This window comes from Erpetoichthys calabaricus, chromosome 13, assembly GCF_900747795.2.
Source record: "Erpetoichthys calabaricus chromosome 13, fErpCal1.3, whole genome shotgun sequence".
Lineage (NCBI taxonomy): Eukaryota > Metazoa > Chordata > Cladistia > Polypteriformes > Polypteridae > Erpetoichthys > Erpetoichthys calabaricus.
Window position 1 is genome coordinate 8,518,581 of NC_041406.2, and position 25,612 is coordinate 8,544,192.

The following is a 25,612-nucleotide window of genomic DNA, read 5'->3' on the forward strand; positions in this document are numbered from 1 at the left end:
TATATATATGTGTCTGTGTGTGTATATGTATATGTATATATGTATATATGTGTGTGTGTGTGTATGTATATGTGTGTGTTTATGTATGTGTGTATATATATGTTGATATGTGTATATATATATATATGTATATATATGTGGATGTGTATATGTATATATATGTAGATATGTATATATATGTATATGTATATATATGTTTATGTGTGTGTATATTATATATGTATAAAAGACAGCAACACTTATAACAATGACAACACAATTACATTGACAATCATGTTACGTTATTTTTAAAATGTTTCATTTTTTTTTTCCATAACCTCTTTAACACACTACTTCTCTGCTGCGAAGCGCGGGTATTTTGCTAGTATATATATATATATATATATATATATATATATATATATATATATATATATATATATATATATATGGATGTGTATATGTATATATATATATGTAGATATGTGTATATGTAGATACTGTATGTATATATGTATATGTATATATATGTTTACATAATCTCTTTAACACACTACTTCTCCGCTGCGAAGCGCGGGTATTTTGCTAGTCCTACATAAATTTGAAAACATGATTAGTCAAATTAGGGGTGGGCGATCTTTCCAACAAAATCATATTACGATCCTTTTAACACCAAATCACGATCCATAATGTGAACTGCAATCTATCTTTTCAATGTGGCAGACACTTAAGAGAATATCCGGACTCAAACTCATCAAGACCTAAGTGACACTTTATTTTAAATATCAAACAAAGTTGATTTCACTTGTTCTCTCGTTCACTAGCTAAGTAGAGTTAAGGACCATGTCCTGAAGCTGGCGAGTTGAGTGAGGAAGGCCCCTTCCTCTCGGCCCGCTGCATGTCTCTCTCGTATTCGCGCAAATAAATTGGTACCGCAAGCAAACTATGATACTTAACGAAATAAAAGAAGTCGCAAAATCAAACGGAATGTTCAAGCAAATTAAATCCGTTAAGTAGTTCTCTCGTGAAAAAGTGGACAGACAGACAGACATTGGATTTTAAATATTATCTCATATATATTTCTCTTCTGGTTTGTCCTGCTTCCACTTCAAAACCGGTCCCGCCCACACGCGGCCGACACGGCATTTCTCGATTCCTATTCGTCATCTTCCATATCATGCACTATACTGGCCTGCTGAGCGTAATACATCCAACAAGTACTTGAGGTGCTGCTACAACGGTAAAGTAGCTTTACCACCTTTGCGGGAGCTACATGTGTCTTCACAACAGCTTCTTACACAGCAAACATCAGAAGCTAAAAATTATCGTGAACACATTCGAGAATACAACTCTTCTCTAGCGTTTGGTTCCATGGGTGCACAGATAACTCAACCTCCTGGCCACGGACCTTACTGTTTTAAAATACACAGGCAAATTTATCACCAAATCTCTCCACTATACGCTAACACTTCTACCTCTCCAGGATATGGATGGTTGTATGTTTTTGACACAGCGCAAGCTACTGAAGTACACTTACAAAATAAAGCAAACTCTGCATGCAGCGAAAATATACTTCTCCAGCTAGATTCCAAGCTCAGAACCATCAACCCTTTGCTAAATCATATAAACACATGCATGAAATTGCTCAGTCCAATCCAACAGCATCTGTACGAATGATTTTCAAGGAATACCCTGGGCAGAATTTACAACGATACAATGCCCCGACATTACAGCGATTTTCGTCAGAGAAGATGGCGAAACACCTGCCGAAAGGGACATTCGCATCTATCCCATACGCAACTCCTGTAAACAGATTTCCATGCTCAATATGAATTGCGATCCTACGGTTTACCCACTTTTATTCCCTTACGGAGACATTGGCTGGCACAAAGATTTACAACATGTTCCCGATAAAAGAACCGCCAAGCGAATAAGGCTTACTCAATGCCAATTTTACGCGTACAGATTAGCAATGAGGAATACATTTAGTATTTTGCACTCCAGTGGCAAACTATTCCAACAGTATGTCGTAGATGCGTATGTTAAAACGGAGGGCGCGCGTCTCAACTATCTCAGATTACATCAACAAGATCTGCACGTGGAACAATACAATGTTTGAATACAGACGCACTGCAAGCAAACGCTGAAAATAACAACGTACGTATAGGCAAAATGATCATATTACCGTCCACATTTCCATGAAGTCCAAGATACATGCAACAAAACTATCAGGATGCCATGGCCATAGTACATAAATTTGGAAAGCCTGATTTATTTATCACTTTCACATGTAATAATACTTGGCCGGAAATTCTACATGCATACTGCGTCTTTCAAGATGTATTTATTTCTACTTGATTTCCTTTCTCACCGTTTTCCGTTCCTATTCTTACACCCGGTGCGCGTTGGCTAGTATATTAGTAAACCTTCAAAATAATGTGCAGTTAAAATCTCAACAGCATTCTCAGCATTTCTGGAGCTTAATAGAGCAAGATAACTATAAGAATCTTCACCAAGCAGCTCTGAAAATGTCTGCTTTGTTTGGATCTCCAGACCTCTGTGAGTCTGACATGAATGTCGTGAAATCAAAGTTCAGAACAAGACTGACAGATGAACATTGAAATGACTCCATAACAGTGAACCTAAGGGGCTCCACTCCACCAGACACCTCAGTGACAGTCATCTGACTAACTAAAAAACACATCACTCATGCGACTGGACCTGTGAATAAAGTGAAACAGCGACATGTGACACAATGATAGATAGATAGATAGATAGATAGATAGATAGATAGATAGATAGATAGATAGATAGATAGATAGATAGATAGATAGATAGATAGATAGATAGATAGATAGATAGATAGATAGATAGATAGATAGATAGATAGATAGATAGATAGATAGATAGATACTTTATTAATCCCAATGGGAAATTCACAATAAAAAGTCATTAATAATAAGTCATATCTGTGTATTTGGAATTGCATTGTTTTGTTTTGACAGCATTCATGTTTTAATTCAATAGTGTGAGATACACTAGAAAATGCATACAGATGTACAAAATGCACTTGCAGGTGAACTCAATTTTTTTTTGAGATGTTTTAAAGCAAAACATGAGTTGTGGACACCAACATTTTGTAGATGTTCAGGCAAAACAAGCTTATAAAGTGTGTTTGGGTTGAAATAAGCTACAAGAATAAACGTTAGAAAACACGAGTAGCTCTCGGCCATTTTCATTTTGTAAAAGTAGCTCTCAGGGGAAAAAAGGTTGGAGACCCCTGATCTAAGGTGACTTACAACATTTATGATGTAGCTGGTTATATTTCTTGCAGTTTTCCAGTTGGAGTACAGGCGGGTCGAGTGACTTACTCAGGGTCAGTAGCAGGATCTGAACACCCAAAACCTCAGGGTGTGGAGTACAAAGCCTTAACCACCACACCACAATGCATGCCTGTCATTTTGGCACAAATAATCGTCCATAGTTTTCAAGGTGCCTAAATGGAAATGTCTGTGCTTTTAACATTTAAAAAAAAGAGGACTACAGTTCTTATTCAAATGGAAATGCTATAAGCTATAAAGCTGTATCCATTTTTCATGTGCCAAGTTTCTTTTTTTCATTCAATCTTCCTTAATTATTTCCTGATATACACAACATGTGCTTTTGCTTTGCACATTTGAAAGCAGTTTTTAAAAGTATTCATGTTCTTCTAATCTTCCGGCCTTTCAAGTTACAGAATGTTATGGATGGGTTTTAGAAAATTTTTTTGTACTCTAACATCAATTAACCATTTTAATGAAGTCAGTTTTTTTAAAACAAAGCTTGCGTATGATTAAAAGTAAAAAAAACAATGGACGGAGCACATGCAGGGGAAGTTAACACATAGGCAGCGGCTCTTGTCAGTACTACTCTAATGATTACAATGTGATTGGTTTTTCTTATATATAAACGTCTATGCTTGGAAGTGAGAGGTGGAGTCGGGGTAAGGGCTCCACCTCCGAGGAAACAGAAAACTCGCTTAGCCGTTAATAACACAAGTGGGGCCAGCATATCAGCAAAATGAAAACTCAGAAGAAAGACAAAGTCGCTTAACTGCTAACATTGGCAAAACGGTATCCCTTTTACATTTCCTCCCGCCGCTAATGCACAAGCGAGGCCCAGAGTGGTTCCTTTCAATGACCTGACATCTCTACATTTAACTTTCTTTTCTTATGATTTCAATAGTTTCTGGGACCCCTGACTTTTTATAGCACAGGCTTACACAGCTAGTATTTTTACAAAATTCTAAATTTAAAAAGTGAGAATTAATTTTGATTTTCCACAGATGCGGGTACGCGCACACACACATGCTAAAATCAACTTTCCTCAATGTTTTGAACATCATAGAATCACAATCTGAATTTAACTTGAAATGAATTTTTGACCCCATCACCAACCTTCCATTTATATGTAAGTAAAAACTAATGCTGGAACCAAATTCCAGGGAACAAGAAAAACACCCATTTTGAGTGTTACATCTCTGAAAAAGATGAGAAAAAAAACATGCATAAAATGTAAAAATCTGTAGTGGTCTCCACTCGGCTTTCTCATATACTCAAGATATGGGGATGGATATTTGAGGAGTAAACCGCAAAACAATGATTATATTTTTATATTATGTACATTAAAGAACCATCAACAACAAATCAAATCAAATTAAAAATATATTGAACAATTAATATAAAAGTTGAAGAAATCGGACTCAGCAGCTACATGAATAAAAGGTAAAGTACCACTTTCGGTTAATGGAAATAGCCCAAAAGTTGATAGAAATCTACGTTTTGTACCTAATACTTGTATGCAAAATTTGGTTAAAACATACTCAAGTTATAAGGTTTACACACACACACACACACATAATTCCAAAAATGATATTTTTGGACTCCAGTTGGTCTAAAACATTGAGATTCATCAAATTCTCGAAATGGAATTTTTGGACGATTCCAATACTTTCCCTGTATGTTGTATACAAGAAAGTCAGGGAGGTCAAAAACATCAACATTCATCAAAATCTCGACATCAAATCTCTGGACGATTATAATACTTTCCCTATACTTCGTTTATGAGAAAGTCAGGGAGGTCTAAAACACATCAAATATTTGGACGATTACAATACTTTCCCTATACTTTGTATACAAGAAAGTAACAAAAAAATGATTCAGTCATAACAACTACTACATTTGCTGCAGTCCAAACCAGGACAGGGTTCTTTACCAGGTATTGGGCAACTTTTTGTGCGCCTTTTAAAGCACGTGAAACACAAGTGGCAGCTGGGGAAAGAAAAATAAAAAATCTATAAAGCAAATTGGACTTACTCCTCTTTCCTTTTTATTCGTTGTCTTGCCTCTTGTGCATTTGTTTGAACAAACCAATGGAGAGTTGAAGGGTCAAAGATGATAGGTATGTTAAAATGGCCCAGGTCATCTAGCCTTGGACTGGAAGAGTCACTGGAATAGAAACATAAATGAGCAGACTTAGATTTTTTTATCTAATAATAGACTTCCCAAAAACTAAACACCTTTATCATTTCAAGTATGAATGCACAATGTACATGTAACAGAAATACATAAAAAAACATAAGTTCTATATATTAATTTTTAAGTCATCCATTTACCAAAAGTTCCTGAAAACTATTTCCATGCTTTTTTAGGTTCATTTAGCATTTCACTTTTATGCTTCCTGAAATAGTTTAAAGGCTGCCTAAAAAGAACTCCAGTTAACTACTTCCGGTTCCGCAACCATTTTTTCTGAAATTTCTAGAACTCGAAGTGAAAACAGAACAGTGAATAATACTATCAGTGCAATGTTTTTAAGAGAGAAAACATCTAAATTATCTACAGTAGGATCACTCACTTCTCCAAGGTCATCTGCAGCCCTTCTAAGCTTCGTGGATGAAAAGGTATTCTCTTTGTCAAGAGTCGCTTGTAGAAAGCACTCAGCATACTATAATATTCTTCTAGCATCAACAACGGTTGTAGCTTCTCGATGTAAATCACCTGCATCCCTCCTAGAAGATGGCTTATGCGTTCCTCTAGTTTGGAGACCTCAACCAAGAGTTTTGAATAATTTGGTAGCTTCTCCAACATCTATTTAAACAGCAACAAAAACACATTTTGGTACACTTAACACTCATCTTCAATCTCTTCACACTGTGACCTTAAGACCAATAAATTAAAAAAATTCCCTGGCAGTTTCAAAGGCTCTTAATAAGAAGTCAACGATAAAGGACACCTTTTATTGGCTAACTGAACAGATTACAATATATTAGCTTTCAAGGCAGTATCCAACCAGGATGCCAAGCTGTTTCGTTGTGTGGTGGGTGCGGTAATGCGCTGTACCAGTGCATGCCACCCAATCTGACCCAATCTACCAGGAACTAAACATGGCCCAAGATCCTGTGGAGGGAATGCCACAAAAGTCTGAGTTTTTAAAGACTCCGTGGTTCCTGAAAAACATTCCTGCGGTGGGAAAGCACCTTATGTCAACCTGTTCCTAACTTTCCCATTCTGTTACAGGGGTTCAATTTTTTTTTTTTTTTTAACATTTTATTAGCTTAATTAAAATTAAATAACATTCCATTCTAGCAAGTCAAGTTTAATAAAACTAGGTTCAAAACAAATCGATCCCCACCCATGAGAAACAGAGCTAGGTCAGCAGAGTAAAACTTTAACAAAAGTAGATAAGTAGATGAATAAAAATAAATAGAATAAAAGAGGTGAGAGAATCCGCTTCCTCAATGCTTTAAATGCTTATTCTAACAGGGGTTTAAATTTTGTTTCAGTCACAGGACTACAAAATAGAAAAAAGTGCTGAAAGTGCTTTGCTAGTCTGAAGATAAAAACTTCACAGAAGAGGTCTTAAAATGGTACATATATCAAGTTATTTTAAAGTTCAGATAACAGCAGAAAAATTCAGAACATTTTTGTGTAGATTGCTGCTGGATGCTATAAGTAGCTCTCCTGAGGACTGTCCAGCATTGTGTGTTAATAATAGCTCTTCACTTATGTATAGTATGTCCCGCTCCATAACAGCCACTGCCCATCAAATCTCCAGCTGCAATGGGTCCTAAACATGTCCATCCAACATGAAACAAGGTGCTGCAAGTAAGAATTTCACTATAATCTGTACAAGTAAAAATTCTACCAGTACCACTACTAAAACTTAACTTAAAAAAAATTCAAGTGAAAAAGGGTCTGTACACAAATGAAGGTTGGAAATATTTTATTTGCACTGAAATGAAACCTAATTTGATGAAAACTACACATAGCAGTTGTCTGATGTTATTGCTCTGCTCCATTCAATACCTTACACTATATGACCAAATGTTTATAAACACATGACCATCACACACATACAGTACTGTGCAAAAGTTTTAGGCAGGTGTGAAAAAATACTGTAAACAAAGAATGCTTTCAGAAATATAAATAATGATTGTTTATTGTTATCAATTTACAAAATGCAAAGTGAGTGAACAATAGAAAAATCTAAATCAAATCAATATTTGGTGTTACTACCTTTTGCCTTCAAACCAGCATCAATTCTTATACAGTGGTGTGAAAAACTATTTGCCCCCTTCCTGATTTCTTATTCTTTTGCATGTTTGTCACACAAAATGTTTCTGATCATCAAACACATTTAACCATTAGTCAAATATAACACAAGTAAACACAAAATGCAGTTTTTAAATGATGGTTTTTATTATTTAGGGAGAAAAAAAATTCAAACCTACATGGCCCTGTGTGAAAAAGTAATTGCCCCCTTGTTAAAAAATAACCTAACTGTGGTGTATCACACCTGAGTTCAATTTCCGTAGCCACCCCCAGGCCTGATTACTGCCACACCTGTTTCAATCAAGAAATCACTTAAATAGGATCTGCCTGACACAGAGAAGTAGACCAAAAGCACCTCAAAAGCTAGACATCATGCCAAGATCCAAAGAAATTCAGGAACAAATGAGAACAGAAGTAATTGAGATCTATCAGTCTGGTAAAGGTTATAAAGCCATTTCTAAAGCTTTGGGACTCCAGCGAACCACAGTGAGAGCCATTATCCACAAATGGCAAAAACATGGAACAGTGGTGAACCTTCCCAGGAGTGGCCGGCCGACCAAAATTACCCCAAGAGTGCAGAGACGACTCATCCGAGAGGTCACAAAAGACCCCAGGACAACGTCTAAAGAACTGCAGGCCTCACTTGCCTCAATTAAGGTCAGTGTTCACGACTCCACCATAAGAAAGAGACTGGGCAAAAACGGCCTGCATGGCAGATTTCCAAGACGCAAACCACTGTTAAGCAAAAAGAACATTAGGGCTCGTCTCAATTTTGCTAAGAAACATCTCAATGATTGCCAAGACTTTTGGGGAAATACCTTGTGGACTGATGAGTCAAAAGTTGAACTTTTTGGAAGGCAAATGTCCCGTTACATCTGGCGAAAAAGGAACACAGCATTTCAGAAAAAGAACATCATACCAACAGTAAAATATGGTGGTGGTAGTGTGATGGTCTGGGGTTGTTTTGCTGCTTCAGGACCTGGAAGGCTTGCTGTGATAGATGGAACCATGAATTCTACTGTCTACCAAAAAATCCTGAAGGAGAATGTCCGGCCATCTGTTCATCAACTGAAGCTGAAGCGATCTTGGGTGCTGCAACAGGACAATGACCCAAAACACACCAGCAAATCCACCTCTGAATGGCTGAAGAAAAACAAAATGAAGACTTTGGAGTGGCCTTGTCAAAGTCCTGACCTGAATCCAATTGAGATGCTATGGCATGACCTTAAAAAGGCGGTTCATGCTAGAAAACCCTCAAATAAAGCTGAATTACAACAATTTTGCAAAGATGAGTGGGCCAAAATTCCTCCAGAGCGCTGTAAAAGACTCATTGCAAGTTATCGCAAATGCTTGATTGCAGTTATTGCTGCTAAGGGTGGCCCAACCAGTTATTAGGTTCAGGGGGCAATTACTTTTTCACACAGGGCCATGTAGGTTTGGATTTTTTTTTCTCCCTAAATAATAAAAACCACCATTTACAAACTGCATTTTGTGTTTACTTGTGTTATATTTGACTAATGGTTAAATGTGTTTGATAATCAGAAACATTTTGTGTGACAAACATGCAAAAGAATAAGAAATCAGGAAGGGGGCAAATAGTTTTTCACACCACTGTATATACACACATACATAAACACACACACACACACATTTATATATATATATATATATATATATATATATATATATATATATATATATACACACACACAGACAAATATATATACATAAATATTTACATATCTACATATATACACATATATATACATATATATATATATATATCTAGACATACATAGATAGATTGACACATATATATATATATACATATCTACATATATATATATATATGTAATTGTGTTGTCATTGTTATGAGTGTTGCTGTCATATATATATATATATATATATATATATATATATATATATATAATGTATAGTACTGTGCAAAAGTTTTAGGCAGGTGTGAAAAAATGCTGTAAACAAAGAATGCTTTCAGAAATTTAAATAATGATTGTTTATTGTTATCAATTTACAAAATGCAAAGTGAGTGAACTAAAGACAAATCTAAATCAAATCAATATTTGGTGTTACTACCTTTTGCCTTCAAACCAGCGTCAATTCTTATAGGTCCACTTGCACAAAGTCAGGGATTTTGTAGGATTCTAGTCAGGTGTTTGATCAACCAATTCTACCAAACAGGTGCTAATGATCATCAATGTCACACGTAGATTGAAACACAGTCATTAACTGAAACAGAAACAGCTGTGTAGGAGGCTTAAAACTGGGTGAGGAACAGCCAAACTCTGCTACCAAGGTGAGGTTGTGGAAGACAGTTTCATGTCATGGCAAGATTGAGCACAGCAACAAGACACAAGGTAGTTCTACTGCATCAGCAAGGTCTCTCCCAGACAAAGATTTCAAAGCAGACTGGGATTTCAAGATGTGCTGTTCAAGCTCTTTTGAAGAAGCACAAAGAAACGGGCAACGTTGAGGATCGTAGACGCAGTGGTTGGCCAAGGAAACTTAGTACAGCAGATGAAAGACACATCAAGCTTGTTACCCTTCGAAATCAGAAGATGTCCAGCAGTGCCATCAGCTCAGAACTGGCAGAAACCAGTGGGACCCAGGTACACCCATCTACTGTCCGGAGAAGTCTGGCCAGAAGTGGTCTTCATGGAAGAGTTGCAGCCAAAAAGCCATACCTCCGATGTGGAAACAAGGCCAAGCGACTCAAGTATGCATGAAAACATAGGAACTGGGGTGCAGAAAAATGGCAGCAGGTGCTCTGGACTGATGAGTCAAAATTTGAAATATTTGGCTGTAGCAAAAGGCAGTTTGTTCGTCGAAGGGCTGGAGAGCGGTACAATAATGAGTGTATGTAGGCACCAGTGAAGCATGGTGGAGGTTCCTTGAACGTCTGGGGCTGCATTTCTGCAAATGGAGTTGGAGATTTGGTCAGGATTAATGGTGTTCTCAATGCTGAGAAATACAGGCAGATACATATCCATCATGCAATACCATCAGGGAGGCGTATGATTGGCCCCAAATTTTTTCTGCAGCAGGACAACGACCCCAAACATATAGCCAAAGTCATTAAGAACTATCTTCAGCGTAAAGAAGAACAAGACGTCCTGGAAGTGATGGTATGGCCCCCACAGAGCCCTGATCTCAACATCATCGAGTGTGTCTGGGATTACATGAAGAGACAGAAGGATGTGAGGAAGCCTACATCTACAGAAGATCTGGGGTTAGTTCTCCAAGATGTTTGGAACAACCTACCAGCCGAGTTCCTTCAAAAACTGTGTGCAAGTGTACCTAGAAGAATTGATACTGTTTTGAAGGCAAAGGGTGGTCACACCAAATATTGATTTGATTTAGATTTCTCTTTTGTTCATTCACTGCACTTTGTTGATTGATGAAAATAAATGATTAACACTTCCATTTTTGAAAGCATTCTTTGTTTACAGCATTTTTTCACACCTGCCTAAAACTTTTGCACAGTACTGTATATCTCAACTTGCTGGCCATCCTATTCCAAAACCATGGTCGTTATTCTGGAGTTACCCCCAACTTTATGGCTTTAATGGTCTCTACTCTTCTCTATCTACAAGATTTTGGAGTGTGTCTGCACAATTTGTGCCCATTCAGCCAAACGAGCATTGTGAGCTCAGGTACTGATGTTGGACATGAAGATCCGGTTTGCAATCAACATTCCACTTGATTACAAAGGGTTTCAATAGTGTTGAAGTCAAGGCTCTGTGTAGGCCAGGGGTGTCAAATTCCAGGCCTGTAGGGCCACAGTGGCTGCAGGTTTTCATTCTCACCCTTTTCCTAACCAGTGAGCAGTTTCTACTGCTAATTATCTTCTTTTCCCTTCATTTTAATAGCCCTGTTTTTAAGGATTCAGTCCTCTGAATTGATTCCTTTCTTCATTAAATGACAGCCAAACAGAAATGAGATGTGAAATGAGCCAACAAATGACCAGCTAAACTGGGATTTCAAACTCCAACCAATTTCACTCCAAACAGTCTCTTAATGAGAATCTGATTCTTGCTATTAAACTCCTTATTTATTTGCACGGCTTGTTGCTGCCCTCATTCTGCCACAGCAGACCATTTCCAAAACTGTTGATTTTTCTGTTTTTTTCTAAGAACACCATCAAAATGTTTTGATGACCTGAGAGATCAACTTTACCAAGACCTTCACCTTTCTTTATTTTCAGATATTGTGTGATGGGCACACATGAGCTGGTCATGTGGCGGCTTGTTTTGTATCTCATTATTGTTTGGCTGCTAATTAAGGAAAAAGAGACAACTACGGGGCCAGAGTCAAGTTAATTAATACTAAAGTTAATCAGCAGCAAAAACTGGTCACTAATGAAGGAGATGGTTAGAATGAAACCCTGCAGCCACTGCGGCCCTCCAGGACCAGAGTTCGACACCCATGGTGTAGGCCATTTGAGTTCTTCTACATCTTTATGGACCTGGCTTTGTGCACAGGCGTTATCATACTGGAATAAAAAAAGGGCCTTCAACATACTGTTGCCACAAAGCTATCTGAAATGTCTTTGTATGTGGTAGCATTAATGGTACCCCTTCAATGGAATCAAGGGGCCTATACCGTAGCTTGCCTTTACTTCTCCTCAAGCAGACTTCACAGTAGGCACTATGCAGTCCTGATGGTAGGGTTCTCTTGACATCTGCCAAACCAAGATTTTGTCCATCAAACTGCCAGATAGTGAAGCATGATCCATCACTCCAGAGAACGTGATTCCACTGCTCCAGAGTCCAATGGTGGTGTACCTTACATCACTCCAGCTGACGCTTGGCATTGCAATTGTGAGCTTAAGCTTGGCCATGGAAACCCAATTAATAAAGCTTCTGACGCATAGTTCTTGTACTGATACTGCTTTGATATGTACTTTGAAACTCTGTTGTGAATGATGCCACAGAAGATAGCTGATTTTTACAAGCTTCAACACTTGTTGCCACCGCTCTGTGAGTTTGTGTGGTCTACCACTTCCGGGCTGAACTGTTGTTGCTCCTCATTGCATCCACTTCACAAGAATCGTACTTACAATTGACTTGGGCAGATCTAACTGAGCAGAAACTTCACATGTTGACTTGTGGCAAAGGTGCCCTCCTATGACAGGGCCACGTTTAAAGCCACTGATCTCTTAAGTACGACTTATTCTACTACCAATGCTTATCAATTGAGATAACACAAGGGCTTGATTTTATGTACTGGTTAACAATGAAAACACCTGAACTCAATAATATGGGGCGGCACGGTGGCGCAGTGGGTAGCGCTGCTGCCTCGCAGTTGGGAGATCTGGGGACCTGGGTTCGCTTCCCGGGTCCTCCTTGCGTGGAGTTTGCATGTTCTCCCCGTGTCTGCGTGGGTTTCCTCCCACAGTCCAAAGACATGCAGGTTAGGTAGATTGGTGATTCTAAATTGGCCTTAGTGTGTGCTTGGTGTGTGGGTGTGTTTGTGTGTGTCCTGCGGTGGGTTGGCACCCTGCCCAGGATTGGTTCCTGCCTTGTGCCCTGTGTTGGCTGGGATTGGCTCCAGTAGACCCCCGTGACCCTGTGTTCGGATTCAGCGGGTTGGAAAATGGATGGATGGATGAATAATATGGATTGGTGTTGGAGTGCATCTCTTATTCGACTTCTGCTTAGTAAGTGTAGTAGTAACTGTAGTATTGTCACGTGCACAGAGCATAATGAAATTCTTACTTGCATGTCCAAATAACATGCTGTTACTTATCTTGTGATGAATGAAAAATTAAGCAACTTTTAAAAGCAAACATGTTTACCTCCCTCTCAATTGCAAGTCTTTTACACCTCATAATGAGGCATAATTTGGATAGTTTTAGTATGCTTTCTAGTGAAGAGAAAAAAAATCAAAAATTTACTTTGGCCCATTGGTGGTGTACATCCGTTGTTCCCAACATGACATGTCCAGCAGCATTTATTCCTGACTGATCAGTAAATATTACAGTGTGACCTATAAAAAAAAACAAAAAAAAACCCACAAACAATAAAACTCTTTAAACTCAAAAGACAATTATCGGTATATAAAATAAAACAGCATTGGTCCATCCATTGTCAAGCTTGCTAAGATCCATTTAGGAGCACACATTAAATCTACACATGCGTAAGATTGGTGGCACATGACACCACTTCAACTTGGAGAACATGTCACAATCAATGACTGCTTTTGCTATTTCTTGTTTCCTTGAGGGTGTTAGATCATACACCTCAGGGTATGACAGATTACAGGACTTCCTCATAACTATTTTAGCACAGTTTCAGATTTCCAAGCTCACCTATTGACAGCCAGCAAATGTTCTTGTTGCCTGTCTGTGACACCCCGGGTAAGGACTTGGGGTGTCAGCAGACGAGACCGAACAACCAAGGGACGGAGTAAGAGAGACTCGGACTAAAAAAAAAAATATTCAAAATCAGGAATCTGTTTTATTCCAGCAATGTCCATAAAATTTTACAAAGAAATGTCTTGCAAAAAATAAATTTACAAAGTCCAAATGCAAAGACACTTCCCAAAAGAAAAATCTGTGCAGGGGTTATAATATTTCAGTGGCTTCCAAATAAAAAGACCAAAACAGAAAAACAAACTCTTCCACCGCCTTTGTCCAGCTACAAAACTGATCACGAAGGACTGACAAAAATAAATAAATAAACAATCAAAACAAAATGAATAAACTAAGCACATACTATATACACAAAGCACAGTATGTCTCTCCAGTACTCAGTTAAATAAATCAGTAGCACAGATCTACACTACAGCTTGAAGACCTGGTCAAAAGATGACCGCTGGCGTTCGGACCCTGGCTTTATATCCCAAGCCCTTTTGACCATCCAATCCGCCTTTACATTTCCCGCGAACGTTGGGACGTTCACCATTCCTCAGCACCTATTCAGAGGTACAGTCCAGCCTATCTAAATGTTCTCTCTCTCAAGCCCGCGTACCCGTCTGTCTTGTTGACCTGTGGGCTCCACGTTCAGCTGTCAAGTAAGTACTATTTTACTTTCTCCTGCGTTCACTCCTATACTTTGCCACACATGTGAATTACCTTTTTTGCCGGGTACTTTAAAACAAAGCTTTCAATCTTTCAGACCTGTCCTCTGATGTTAAATATACTACTTTTGCCCTTTCTCCTCCAGCACTTACGGAAGCGCGCCTCCGCACTTGGCCATCAGAAACTGTGAGCACACTCGAAAAACGGCCTCAGACGTGTGCCTCACTGTCAGTAAGTTTGAGCCCCATGGCTTGCTCTCTGAGCACCTGTAGGCCTCCAGACAGCCCTTCGAACATCCCGATGCTCAAACTGCCACTAAAAATTTGTACTGCTGCCGTGTTAATCTGCGTAGGGGTGCTAAAACAGGTAAACAAAAACTTTATTTCTTTTACATTTTTCTTTCCAAATGTCCGTGATAAGCCAATCGGCTGCCTCTTTACTTGCATTAATTACGGCCTTTGAACTTGGCTTATCACATGTCGGTGATGTTGTCTATAGAAATGTTTTTCTGGTATGTCGAGTTGGCCTGCAGTCTCGGCCTGTCGGTTTTTGTCCTGGTACAACAAACACAGATATCGGACAAACAAAAGGGAAATACTCATTTTCCTCCTTTCCTGAAAGTTGCACTTGTATGCACTTTACTTCCAGCTGAACGCTCACTGGTTTTCAACTCTCGCATACATGGCAGCCCAACTCTAATACTTGTGACAGACTACTATGACTGAGTCGCTGGGAATGTCACAAAGTCTTAGCATATAGTGCTTCCAACCAGTGTAAGAGAAGCCCAATCTGTGTTAGTATCAAGGTTATTATAGTTTTGCCTTTTTATATTAGTTTTTATTTCTATATTGTTTCTGACCTTACTTGGAAATTCAGTTTAGTTTTAGTTTTCCTTCATAGTGTATTTTTAGTTTTAATTTCACAAAGACATTTCTATTTTATTGTTATATCTATTAGTTTTAGTAATTACGGTATGGCGCTCCTACGGAGTTTCGTTTTGTGTCACAATTAGACAGAACTGTATATTTATCAGATTTGGATATGAGTTTAATGTTAGTGGAAGCTTACTACACTACATGGTTTGCAAAAGTGATTGGTTAGCAACAATATGCTGATCTTGTATGATGACCCAGTCAGTCTCTCAATCAGTGTTGTTTTATTTTCAAAAATCGGGAGTGGTCTCCCCTCGAGTTTCTCATGTACTCAGATATGGGGATGGATATTTGAGGAGTAAACCACAAGACAATGGCTATTTTTTATATTATGTACATTAAAGAACCATCAACAACAAATCAAATCAAATGAAAAAATATATTGAACAATTATTATAAAGGTAAAGTTGAATAAATTGGACTCTGCAGCTGCATGAATTAAAAAAAATAAAAAATAAATAAATCAAGAATGTGTTCAGGTAAAATACCTCTTCCGGTTGATGGATTTGGTCCAAAAGTTAATACAGATCAACAATTTTGGTATAACAACCACATGCCCAAATTTTATCCATCTATCTCGTTGCATTCTGTAGTTATCGTGTTTACACACACACAGACATAATTCCAAAAAACTGTATTTTCGGACATGGGGAGGTCGAACTTTTTCATGATTAGTATACTTTATGCTTCTTATACAAGAAAGTAAAAACGATTTCTCCTGTGCGAAGTGGCAGGTGAATTACGGTCAATGAAAAGTAGGCACCCGAGAAATAAACTGAAACGTTATTTAAAGGTTTTGTTGACCAGCACATTCTGATTTTAGGCATTTGATTTACATCTCAATATACAATAAGTGCAAAGAAAGGTGGCACATAAATCGCGTTCTATTTCACACGCTTTATGCGCCCCCATTCAGCCTGCTCTGTCACCGCAAATGCTGTGTGAACAGCCACCGTCCGTCACCAGCCGCCGTTCACTGGATGAATATATGCGGACGGTTTGTGGTGGATGACTTTCTGTTTTAGAGTTAAAAGTTACAAATGTTAAAGACTAGCGGCAAGAATATTCATTCAAAAACAAAAACTAAAAATATTTTTAGTAAATGATTATTTTATTTCAGTTAGTTTTTCCAGCTACTTTAATAGTTTAGTTTAAGTTTTTCATTTCAGTTTTGTTAATTATTTTATTTCAGTTTACAATGTTTTTTTTAATAATAGTTTCAGTTTTGATTTTAGTTTTTGTTAACTATAACAACTTTGGTTAAGATTTAAGCCTTTACTGAAGACTCATTTTGGACGAGCTTACTTGTGTTAGATCAGTGGTAGGCGGCGCAGTGGTAGTGCTGCTGCTTTGCATTAAGGAGATTGTGGGTTCGCTTCCCGGGTCCTCCCTGTGTGGAGAGTGCTTTGAGTAGTGAGAAAAATGCTATATAAATGTAAAGAAAGAATTATTATTATATCTGCTCTTGAAGCTGGTCATAATCTTTTATAAAATGTAGAAATTGTTTTAATTTATCATTACTATATCTTTCTCATTTTCCCCCCTTCTCAGCATCCCCAAAAAGCAGTACATTAAATTATTAATTGGTGTTATGCCTAATGATTATACATTCATAGATGTCCAGGCACAGCTGATAAAAAACAGACTAGAAAAGGTATTTAATGAGTCACTGCCAATAATGGAACCATAATCAGTCTGCCCATTGGGGTAATTCACTGGATTTGTTATAAGTTGCCTGTTGTAATGTCATTTAGAGCACCAGAATATGAAAAGTAAATTTAATGACATAAACAAACAAATAAAAAAATCAGGAATGGTCTCCCCTCGACTTTCTCATACACTCAGATATGGGGATGGATATTTGGAGTAAAGCGCAAGACAATTATTATATTTTTATACAGTAGAGTCTCGCTTATCCATCATTCCGTATTATCTGACAACCACTGCAAAAAAAACGCATCAATCGGCAACAAGAACTGCAAGTTGCGAGCGTGAGTGTAGTCTATTTTTTGTTGCTTCCGGCTCTACCGCAGCTAGTTACAGTGGAACCTCGGTTTGCGAGCATAATTCGTTCCGGAAACGTGCTCGCAGTCCAAAGCACTGGTATATCAAAGCGAATTTCCCCATAAGAAATTATGGAAACTCAGACGATTCGTTCCACAACTCAAAACTATTCATATAAAAATGATTAATACAAAATATAAAGTAAAAATACATAAAACAAATTAACCTGCACTTTACCTTTGAAAAGAATTATGGCTGGTGTGAGTGAGTTTCTAAACTCTTGTGGGATTGCACCCTACGGGGCGACACGCGGAAGAGCGCCCCAAAGCAAATCACAGTCTCCCAGCGCTGTAGGAGTTCGCCGTAAAAGCGAATCCGAAAAGATTGCGGACATGCTATAAGCGTCTGCCGTCGATGGGTGATACAAGGAACAGGGAAAATTATAAATGCGCAGGGCACAGTATTACTTGGCCACTAACCTGCCTGACTGCTGTGTCTGTGTATAGGAGAGTGGCAGATCCCGCTACAATAAATAACCGCGCTGTTGTTGTTTCAAGCTGAATAAAGCTGGTGTCGCTAAAGTACTGAGACTCAGCTTCGTGTTTTCGGGTGATAGACAGGGTCTCGTACATCACAGCACACACACACACACACAGTCACAATGCTGTAGTAAACAGTATATGCTCGTATGGATGTTGACTATATGAGTGACGGAGTTAAGGCTCTAGAAGCTGCAATTAAATACATTGAGCAACAAGAAGAAGCTACAGGAATCAACATAATGATGCTGCAAAGATGGCGAGACTTGGCAGCGAAGAAACGTCAGGAAAGCAGACTACGATCAAAAATTTTTTTATTTTTTTAATTTTAATTCCAAAAAATGGCATTTTCAGACTCAGGGAGATCTAAAATGTTGAGATACACCAAAATCTTGAATTGAAATTTTTGGAAGATTACAATACTTTCCCTATACGAGAAAGGAAAAATGGTATTTTCGGATTTTGGGAGGTCTAAAACGTTGAGATTCATCAAAATCTCGACACAGAATTTTCTGAATGATTACAATACTTTCCCTATACTTCACATACGAGAAAGTCAGGGAGGTTTAAAACATCAAGAGTCATTAAAATCTCGACATTGAATTTTTGGACCAATTACAATAGTTTCCCTATAACTTTGTAAACGAGAAAGTAAAAAGAATGCTCAATGATAATTTTCAAGAAAACCGGCAGTAGATATACTCACGGTGAAGGCTAACGTGTCTAATGAGAAAGAAGAACATTTTAGCAGATAAATAACGACTCTATAAGACACTTCTCCTTACAATAACACAATCAACTTTATTTTTTTCTTATGGTCTTTTAGAAACGTCCTTTGGCTTCAGCAACAGTTCACGGTAATCTCAAAGAAGACGTTTGATGTTCAATGGCAAACTATGGTAACACTTTAGGTACTACAAAAATGCACCTATTACCTATTTCCTCTTATGTAACAAGAGCTTAACAAAGGCGCCTCTTGGTCTTCATGACACTTACAAAACATCAGTAGCAGGGGTTTTTCATCTCTGTGCACTGTGGCATGTTGACATGATGGTAAAATGACTTCTTAATATGAAGGACTCGCATGTCTTGTACTAAATATGGAATAGCAAGTGAAATGTGTCTCGGTTAAACCACCTTAGACCACCTTAAAGTGGAGGTTTTATTAGTAGGTCACATGGCAGAAATGAAGAAACACTTTACTGATTCTTTGCAAGTGTCATGAAGACTCAAAGAAGTATTTGTTAAGGTCTTGTTACATAATAGTCAACAAGTAATTGATGCACTTTTGCAGTACCTAAACTAATATTAGTCGCAGTCATTCTCAAACCCACTTACTCACAATTCAGTGGAGCAGAGAGCAAGAGCCAATCCTGGCAGCACTGGGCACAATGCAGGAAAAAGGCATGGATAGGGTATCAGTTTATCACTGGGTCCACTCACACTTGCACTGGGACCATTCAACCAAACCTACATGGCTTTAAAAATATAGAAGGATAAACTGCAGTATGCAGAAGAACACCACAGAAATACACGAAGAACATGCAGACTCCCGTGATATAGCGGGTCTGCGGCTCAGAATAAAAGGCCAGATTTTAAATAAATAATTGCTGCACTTGCGGCTTACAGAGGGGGCACGGTAGTGTGGCCGGAGCGGTTCTCAGACGGACGTGCTGTGGCCGTTTCTTTGCTTAAGTGCACAGGTGAGGAATCATCCGCATTCATAATTGATGCCGGGAGCTGCTAATCACCACACCTGTGCCACATCCCCATTATATATAGTAGGAGTGCGAGTGCAGAAGGATGAGGGAAAAAAAAAGGTTGAAAGAAAAGAATGGAGGTTAAAGGAGGAAGAAAAGGAAGCTGGACGTGAAGAAGCATGATACGCGAGTGTGTGGGCGAGCGAACGAGAGCAAGTTCTCTGTAAGGACAGGCAGCTGAAAGAGGTGAGTCCTAGCGGGGTGTTTGGCCGGCACCTGGGAGCAGATTGACTGAATTGCGCCTGCTGGAGTGCTTGCGAGGAGCAAGAGTGAAAAGAAGGTGGTTGGCTCACCACAAAAGGCTGCTGGAACCAGAGATGTGGGATCGCAACCCCAGCGTGAGCGCCCAGGCCATTGGTGGAACCCAAGTCTCGGTCCGTGTAGTGGTGCCATATGGAAAAAGAGGACGGAAGTCAACCAGACGTTGAGAACGTCAGCTGCAGGTAGGGCGACTCCCATTGTGCATAGCCCAGATGGGAGAAGCAGGGGAGCCGCCAGATGAAGAAGGCACCGGTTTTTGTTTTTAATTCTTTCAGGGCGGATGTCAACTTATGTCAAAATTCAGGGGTAGAGGACAGTAATCAGCTGTAATCTACGACAAATCGACTCTCTTTGCCAGAAGGAAAGTTAGCTTCATTGATTTGACCTGAGTTCCCTGCATGTGCATGAACAGCAAAGAGCAAACCAACCTTTAAAATGTCATCGACATCTGGCGAGTGACCAAAGTGAACGTGCAAAGCAAAATATTCTGTGGACGACGTTTTGCATGTTAGCGCTGAATCGGACTCTGACTTGCTGGACTCCAATTTTGATGCAAGTGATCTGGAGATGGAAATCGTGAACGAAAGTGAAGTACCGGCATCAGCTGATCATGATGCTGAACACATTTGTGTAGCTGATGTCCAACAGCAATGTTTGCCTGGGAGGACCGCCTCTTACAATGACAAGAGGTACAAATCAGATTGCGTCACACTGCGACTGCCACCGCTGTCCACCTGCCATCGAAAAAACAGCCAGGCAGCCGGCCCACCATGCATTCCTGCTGGCAATCGAGCCGCCCACCGCCCTCCCACTACTGCCAGGGACGCCAAACAGGTGACGACAGCAGCCACAGCACAGAGCAGCAGACGTTTTATGTTGATTTGTGGGTGACACCATTGCTTTGTGTGCTTTTAAGAAAACTGAATTTTTTGGAAAAAAATATTCAGCCCTCAAAGAGTTAAAGGACTGCTTCCAGCTATTGTTTTAATGGAACTATCTATTGGATTTTAACCTCCACTGTTACAGCCTAGTTTAATTGGATTATTTATTTAATAATAATAATAATAATAATATATTTTATTTATTTGTAGGCACCTTTCTAAACACTCAAGGACACCGAACAAAAGACAAAACACAGATTATAAACAAAAGTAAAATACAAAAGTTAAAATTAGACTGAGCAATTGTAATCAAAGAGAAAAAGCAGTTTTAAACAAATGAGTTTTAAGTTTAGATTTGAAAAGTGAAAATGATTCAATGTTTCTAAGCTCAGAGCTGGGGAGCAGAGCAACTGAATGCTGGTAAGACGGACGAAGGGGACAGTCAAGTGGATGGAGGAAGAGGATCTAAGGGTACGGGAGGGAATGGCAACATGGAGGAAGTCAGACAGATATGGAAGGGCGAGGTTGTGGAGAGCCTTAAAAGTTAGTAGGAGAATTTTGAATTGAATGCGGAACTGAACTGGAAGCCAATGAAGCTGCTGCAAGACGGGAGTGATATGGTGAATAGAGGGTTCTAGTAATGATGAGGGCGGGCAGCTGAATTCTGGACCAGTTGAAGCTTATAAAGAGATTTGTAAGAAAGACCAAAGAAAAGGGAATTGCAATAATCCAGACAAGAAGTGACAAGGCTATGAACAAGGATAGCAGTGGTGTGGGGAGTGAGGGAGGGGTGAATACGATTAAAGTTATACGTAGGTGGAAATAAGCAGACCGGGAGATACAATACAATACAATTTATTTTTGTATAGCCCAAAATCACACAAGAAGTACCACAATGGGCTTTAACAGGCCCTGCCTCTTGATAGCCCCCCAGCCTTGACTCTCTAAGAAGACAAGGAAAAACCTTGTAGCGAAAAATGGAAGAAACCTTGGGAAAGGCAGTTCAAAGAGAGACCCCTTTCCAGGTAGGTTGGGTGTGCAGTGGGTGTCCAAAGAAGGGGGTCAATACAATACAATACAATACAATATACTGAATAGAATAAATCCTCAATACAGTATAAAAAAAAAGATGTTATTGATGTGGGACTGAAAGGATAAAGTACTGTCAAGGAAGACACCTGTGGGGTAGGGGAGACAGAAATTATCAATAACAAATGAAAAAGTTTTGGATAATATTGATTGATCAGTTTTGGATAATATTGATTTTGTACCAATGAGGAGAACCTCAGTTTTGTCACTTGTTATTTAATTTAATAAAATTTGAAGAAAACCAGGATTTGATTTCTGCTATGCAATCAATAATTGTCTGTAGGAAAATGCTGACTATGTTCTATCACTCTGTGGTAGAGAGCGTGGTGTTTTTTGCAGCTGTGTGCTGGAGCAGTGGGGTGAAGACAGCTGATGCCAACAGGCTGAACAAGCTGATTAAAAAGGCTGGTTCTGTCCTGGGTGTCAGACTGGAGAACCTGGTGGAGGTGCCGGAGAGGAGAATGCTGAAAAAGCTTCTCGGTATCATGGACAACCCCTCTCACCCCATGCACGCCTCCTTGATGGGTCATCAGAGCACACACAGCAAAAGACTCATTGCCTCCAAATGCAGAACCGAACGCCACAGGAAATCCTTTCTACCTGTGGCAATAAGACTGTATAACTCTTCCTCATTCTGTAGGTGATCTTTTTCAGAATTTTTGTCATTAGGTCTCATTCATTTTTTTTTGTTTTTTTTTATTTACTCATCTGTATGTTACTGAATGTTTGTTTCATCCCATCATCACATGCTGCTATCTCATTTATTCATGGCACAAACACTAAGTCACTTTTCATAACCACTTGCACTAATAATCTGTTGTTTTATTATATCTGTTATAGTTTTATAGTTGTTTGTTGCTTTGTACAAATTAGTTATACAGTTATAATACAAACTGTTAGTTATAGTTATTTGTTACTTTGTTAGAGTTGTTATTCTGTTTGCACTATTACTACTGTTCTTTTTAAACTCTTTACTACCTTATCTTTATACCTCTTGTTGCACTGAGCATGTATATGACATAAGAATTTCCCTCGGGATAAATAAAGTTCTTATCTTATCTCTTATCTTATCTTAATAAGTGAGGAGGGTGGAAGGGAAGCAGTAGATTTGCTAGTGAGACAGAGTTGGGTGTCATCAGCATAACAGTGGAAGCTAATGTTATATTTACGAAAAGATATTACCAAGGGGAAGGAGGTAAATAATGAAAAGGAAGGGGCCCCAGGACAGAGCCCACCTGAAGTAACAGCGGTGGGTTGGGATGTGAAAGTTTTAAGCTGAACAAACCAAGTGAGGCCTGAGAGGTGGGATCTGAACCAGTCTAGTGGAGTGTGGGTAATGTCAATCGAAGATCATCTATTGAGAAGAGTCATGTGACAAATAGTGTCAAAGGCTGCACTCAGATCAAGGAGGATGAGAATAGGAATTAAACCAGAATCAGCCGGAGGTCATTAGTCACTTTTATAAGTGCCGTTTCTGTACTGTGGAGGGGACGAAAACCAGACTGGAACTGTTCATACAGATTATTTTGAGATAAATGAGAATGATGTTGAATGCCCACTATTTATTCAAGAATTTTGGAAATGAAGGGTAGATTAGAAATAAATTACTGAAATTAGTCGGATCAGCACCAGGATTTTTCAGTATTTGGGTTATTGCAGCTGTCTTAAAAGATGAAGGAACAGTACCAGTAGTGAGAGAAGAGTGGATTATAGCAGAAATAAGAGGGATCAGAGAAGGGAGGCAGGCTTTGACCAGAACTGGGGGATGGCTTAGACTTACTGACAAGATCTGAGATTTCTGAGAAAGTAGGAAGCTGAAAAGAGGAAAATGAGGGAGCTGGTGGGTTAAATTCAAATGAAGTACTGGAGGAATCCGTACCGTGAGACTGATGAATCTTCTGGATTTTTTCATTAAAAAAGGACATAAGGGAATTGCAATATTCAGATGAGTGAAGGTGAGAAGGTAAAGAATCCTGGGGTTGTGTGATATTATTAAGTAGTGAAAACAATGACTTGGTGTTGCCTTCACTGGAAGAAATAATGCGAGTATAATAGTTAGATTTAGTTTGGGCAATACAGTCCTTGTAATAAAGTATATGGTTTTTGTACATCCCTTTGTGAACAGAGTCCAGTTTTTTTTATACAACCGTTCAAGTTGCCGGCCTTTGGCTTTCAAAAGCTGAAGTTCAGGCGTGAACCAGGGAGCAGAAAAGGAGAAAGAAACAGATGTAGTTTTTTATTAAGCGACAGAGTTAAGAATACCATTAAGTCCAGTGTTATAGTGTGAGACCAGTTCTTCAGGAGTGTATAAATTATGAATGTCCATAAGGGAATCAATACTAGAGGAAAGAGAGTCGAAGTTAATATTCTTAATATTACGGAAAGACATGAGACTGGAAAGCTTAGTATTGGAAAGTGCAAGTTTATCATTGAATGAAATAAGAAAATTATCAGTTATGGGGAGTTCATCTGCACTACAATCAAGCGGGGTAACTCCAGAACAGCAAATCAAGTGCAGGATATGTCCTTTGGAATGAGTGGGAACATCAGTGTGCTGCTGGAATCCAAAACTCTCAAAGCAGTAGGTAAAATCTCTAGTAAGAGGGACATTGATATTATCCATATGTACAGTATATTGAAATCCCCCAGAAGTATTATGTTTGATGAAACAGTAGATATGTGTGTAAGGAAAACAGCAAAGTCGTTCAGAAAGTCATTATTTGGTTTAGGGGGCCGGTAAACAGTTGCAATAATAGTAGAAATAGGTCCAGTTAATTGACACACAAGAGATTCAAAAGAACTGAAGGCAGGAACAGACAACGGCAGGACTTTCCATTTCTCACAATACATTAACACGAGACCTCCACCTCGGCCAGAGCCACAGGGTTGAGAGATGTAAAAAGGTGGATTCGTTAAGATGGGAAAAGTCATGAGGTTGTGGCCATGTCTCGGTTAGACAGAAAAAGTCAAACTTACCATCAGTGAGGAGATCTTGGATGAGAGGCCCCTTGATTGTAAGAAGCGGATGTTCAGCAGACCGAAGTTGACAACGGCGTTATTGCATTTAGCAACGGTGTTAGCCAACCGGGCTGGGCTGGCTAACACACCTTGGTCAGCGATTCTGCCTAAATTAAGTGGAGGACGTCGACAACTGGACCAGATGGAGTTTATTATTTTCGAACTGCTAGCTTGGATACTCTGGCGGGACCCGCGGTGGAGGTATGTCCGATGGGGGAGGAATACGATGTCTGGGTGGAGATACAGGCCAGTAAGCCAAGGCTCGGACAGGTGAAAGCGGAGTCGGAGTAGCTCAGCAGCTGAGTACTGAAGCAGGCCTGTCGCAGGTAGGATAGTGAGTGACAGGAGGGACCAAACAAACACGGACCAAATAAATATCCTACCATTCCACATGTTAAGCGAAGACGCAGACAACTCAGATGTCCGGAGAACAAAGCCAGGTAGGTTTCAAAGTGGGGGATAGGCTGAAAAATAGTCCATACACAGGCAAATCAACAGTCGAGCTAGAAATCAGTCTAGCT

General features: G+C 39.1%; 1 protein-coding gene across 1 annotated transcript in view; it reads right to left on the reverse strand.

Annotated features, from left to right (window-relative positions):
- Positions 1-25,612, reverse strand: part of tcaim (T cell activation inhibitor, mitochondrial) — a 92,593-nt gene that overhangs the window by 28,270 nt on the left and 38,711 nt on the right. Inside the window, exons 7-9 of the mRNA XM_028817931.2 lie at positions 13,483-13,574; positions 5,872-6,104; positions 5,334-5,465 (exon numbers count right to left, since the gene is read on the reverse strand). Coding sequence (XP_028673764.2) covers positions 5,334-5,465; positions 5,872-6,104; positions 13,483-13,574 — 457 coding nt within the window. The remainder of the gene's footprint in view (positions 1-5,333; positions 5,466-5,871; positions 6,105-13,482; positions 13,575-25,612) is intronic.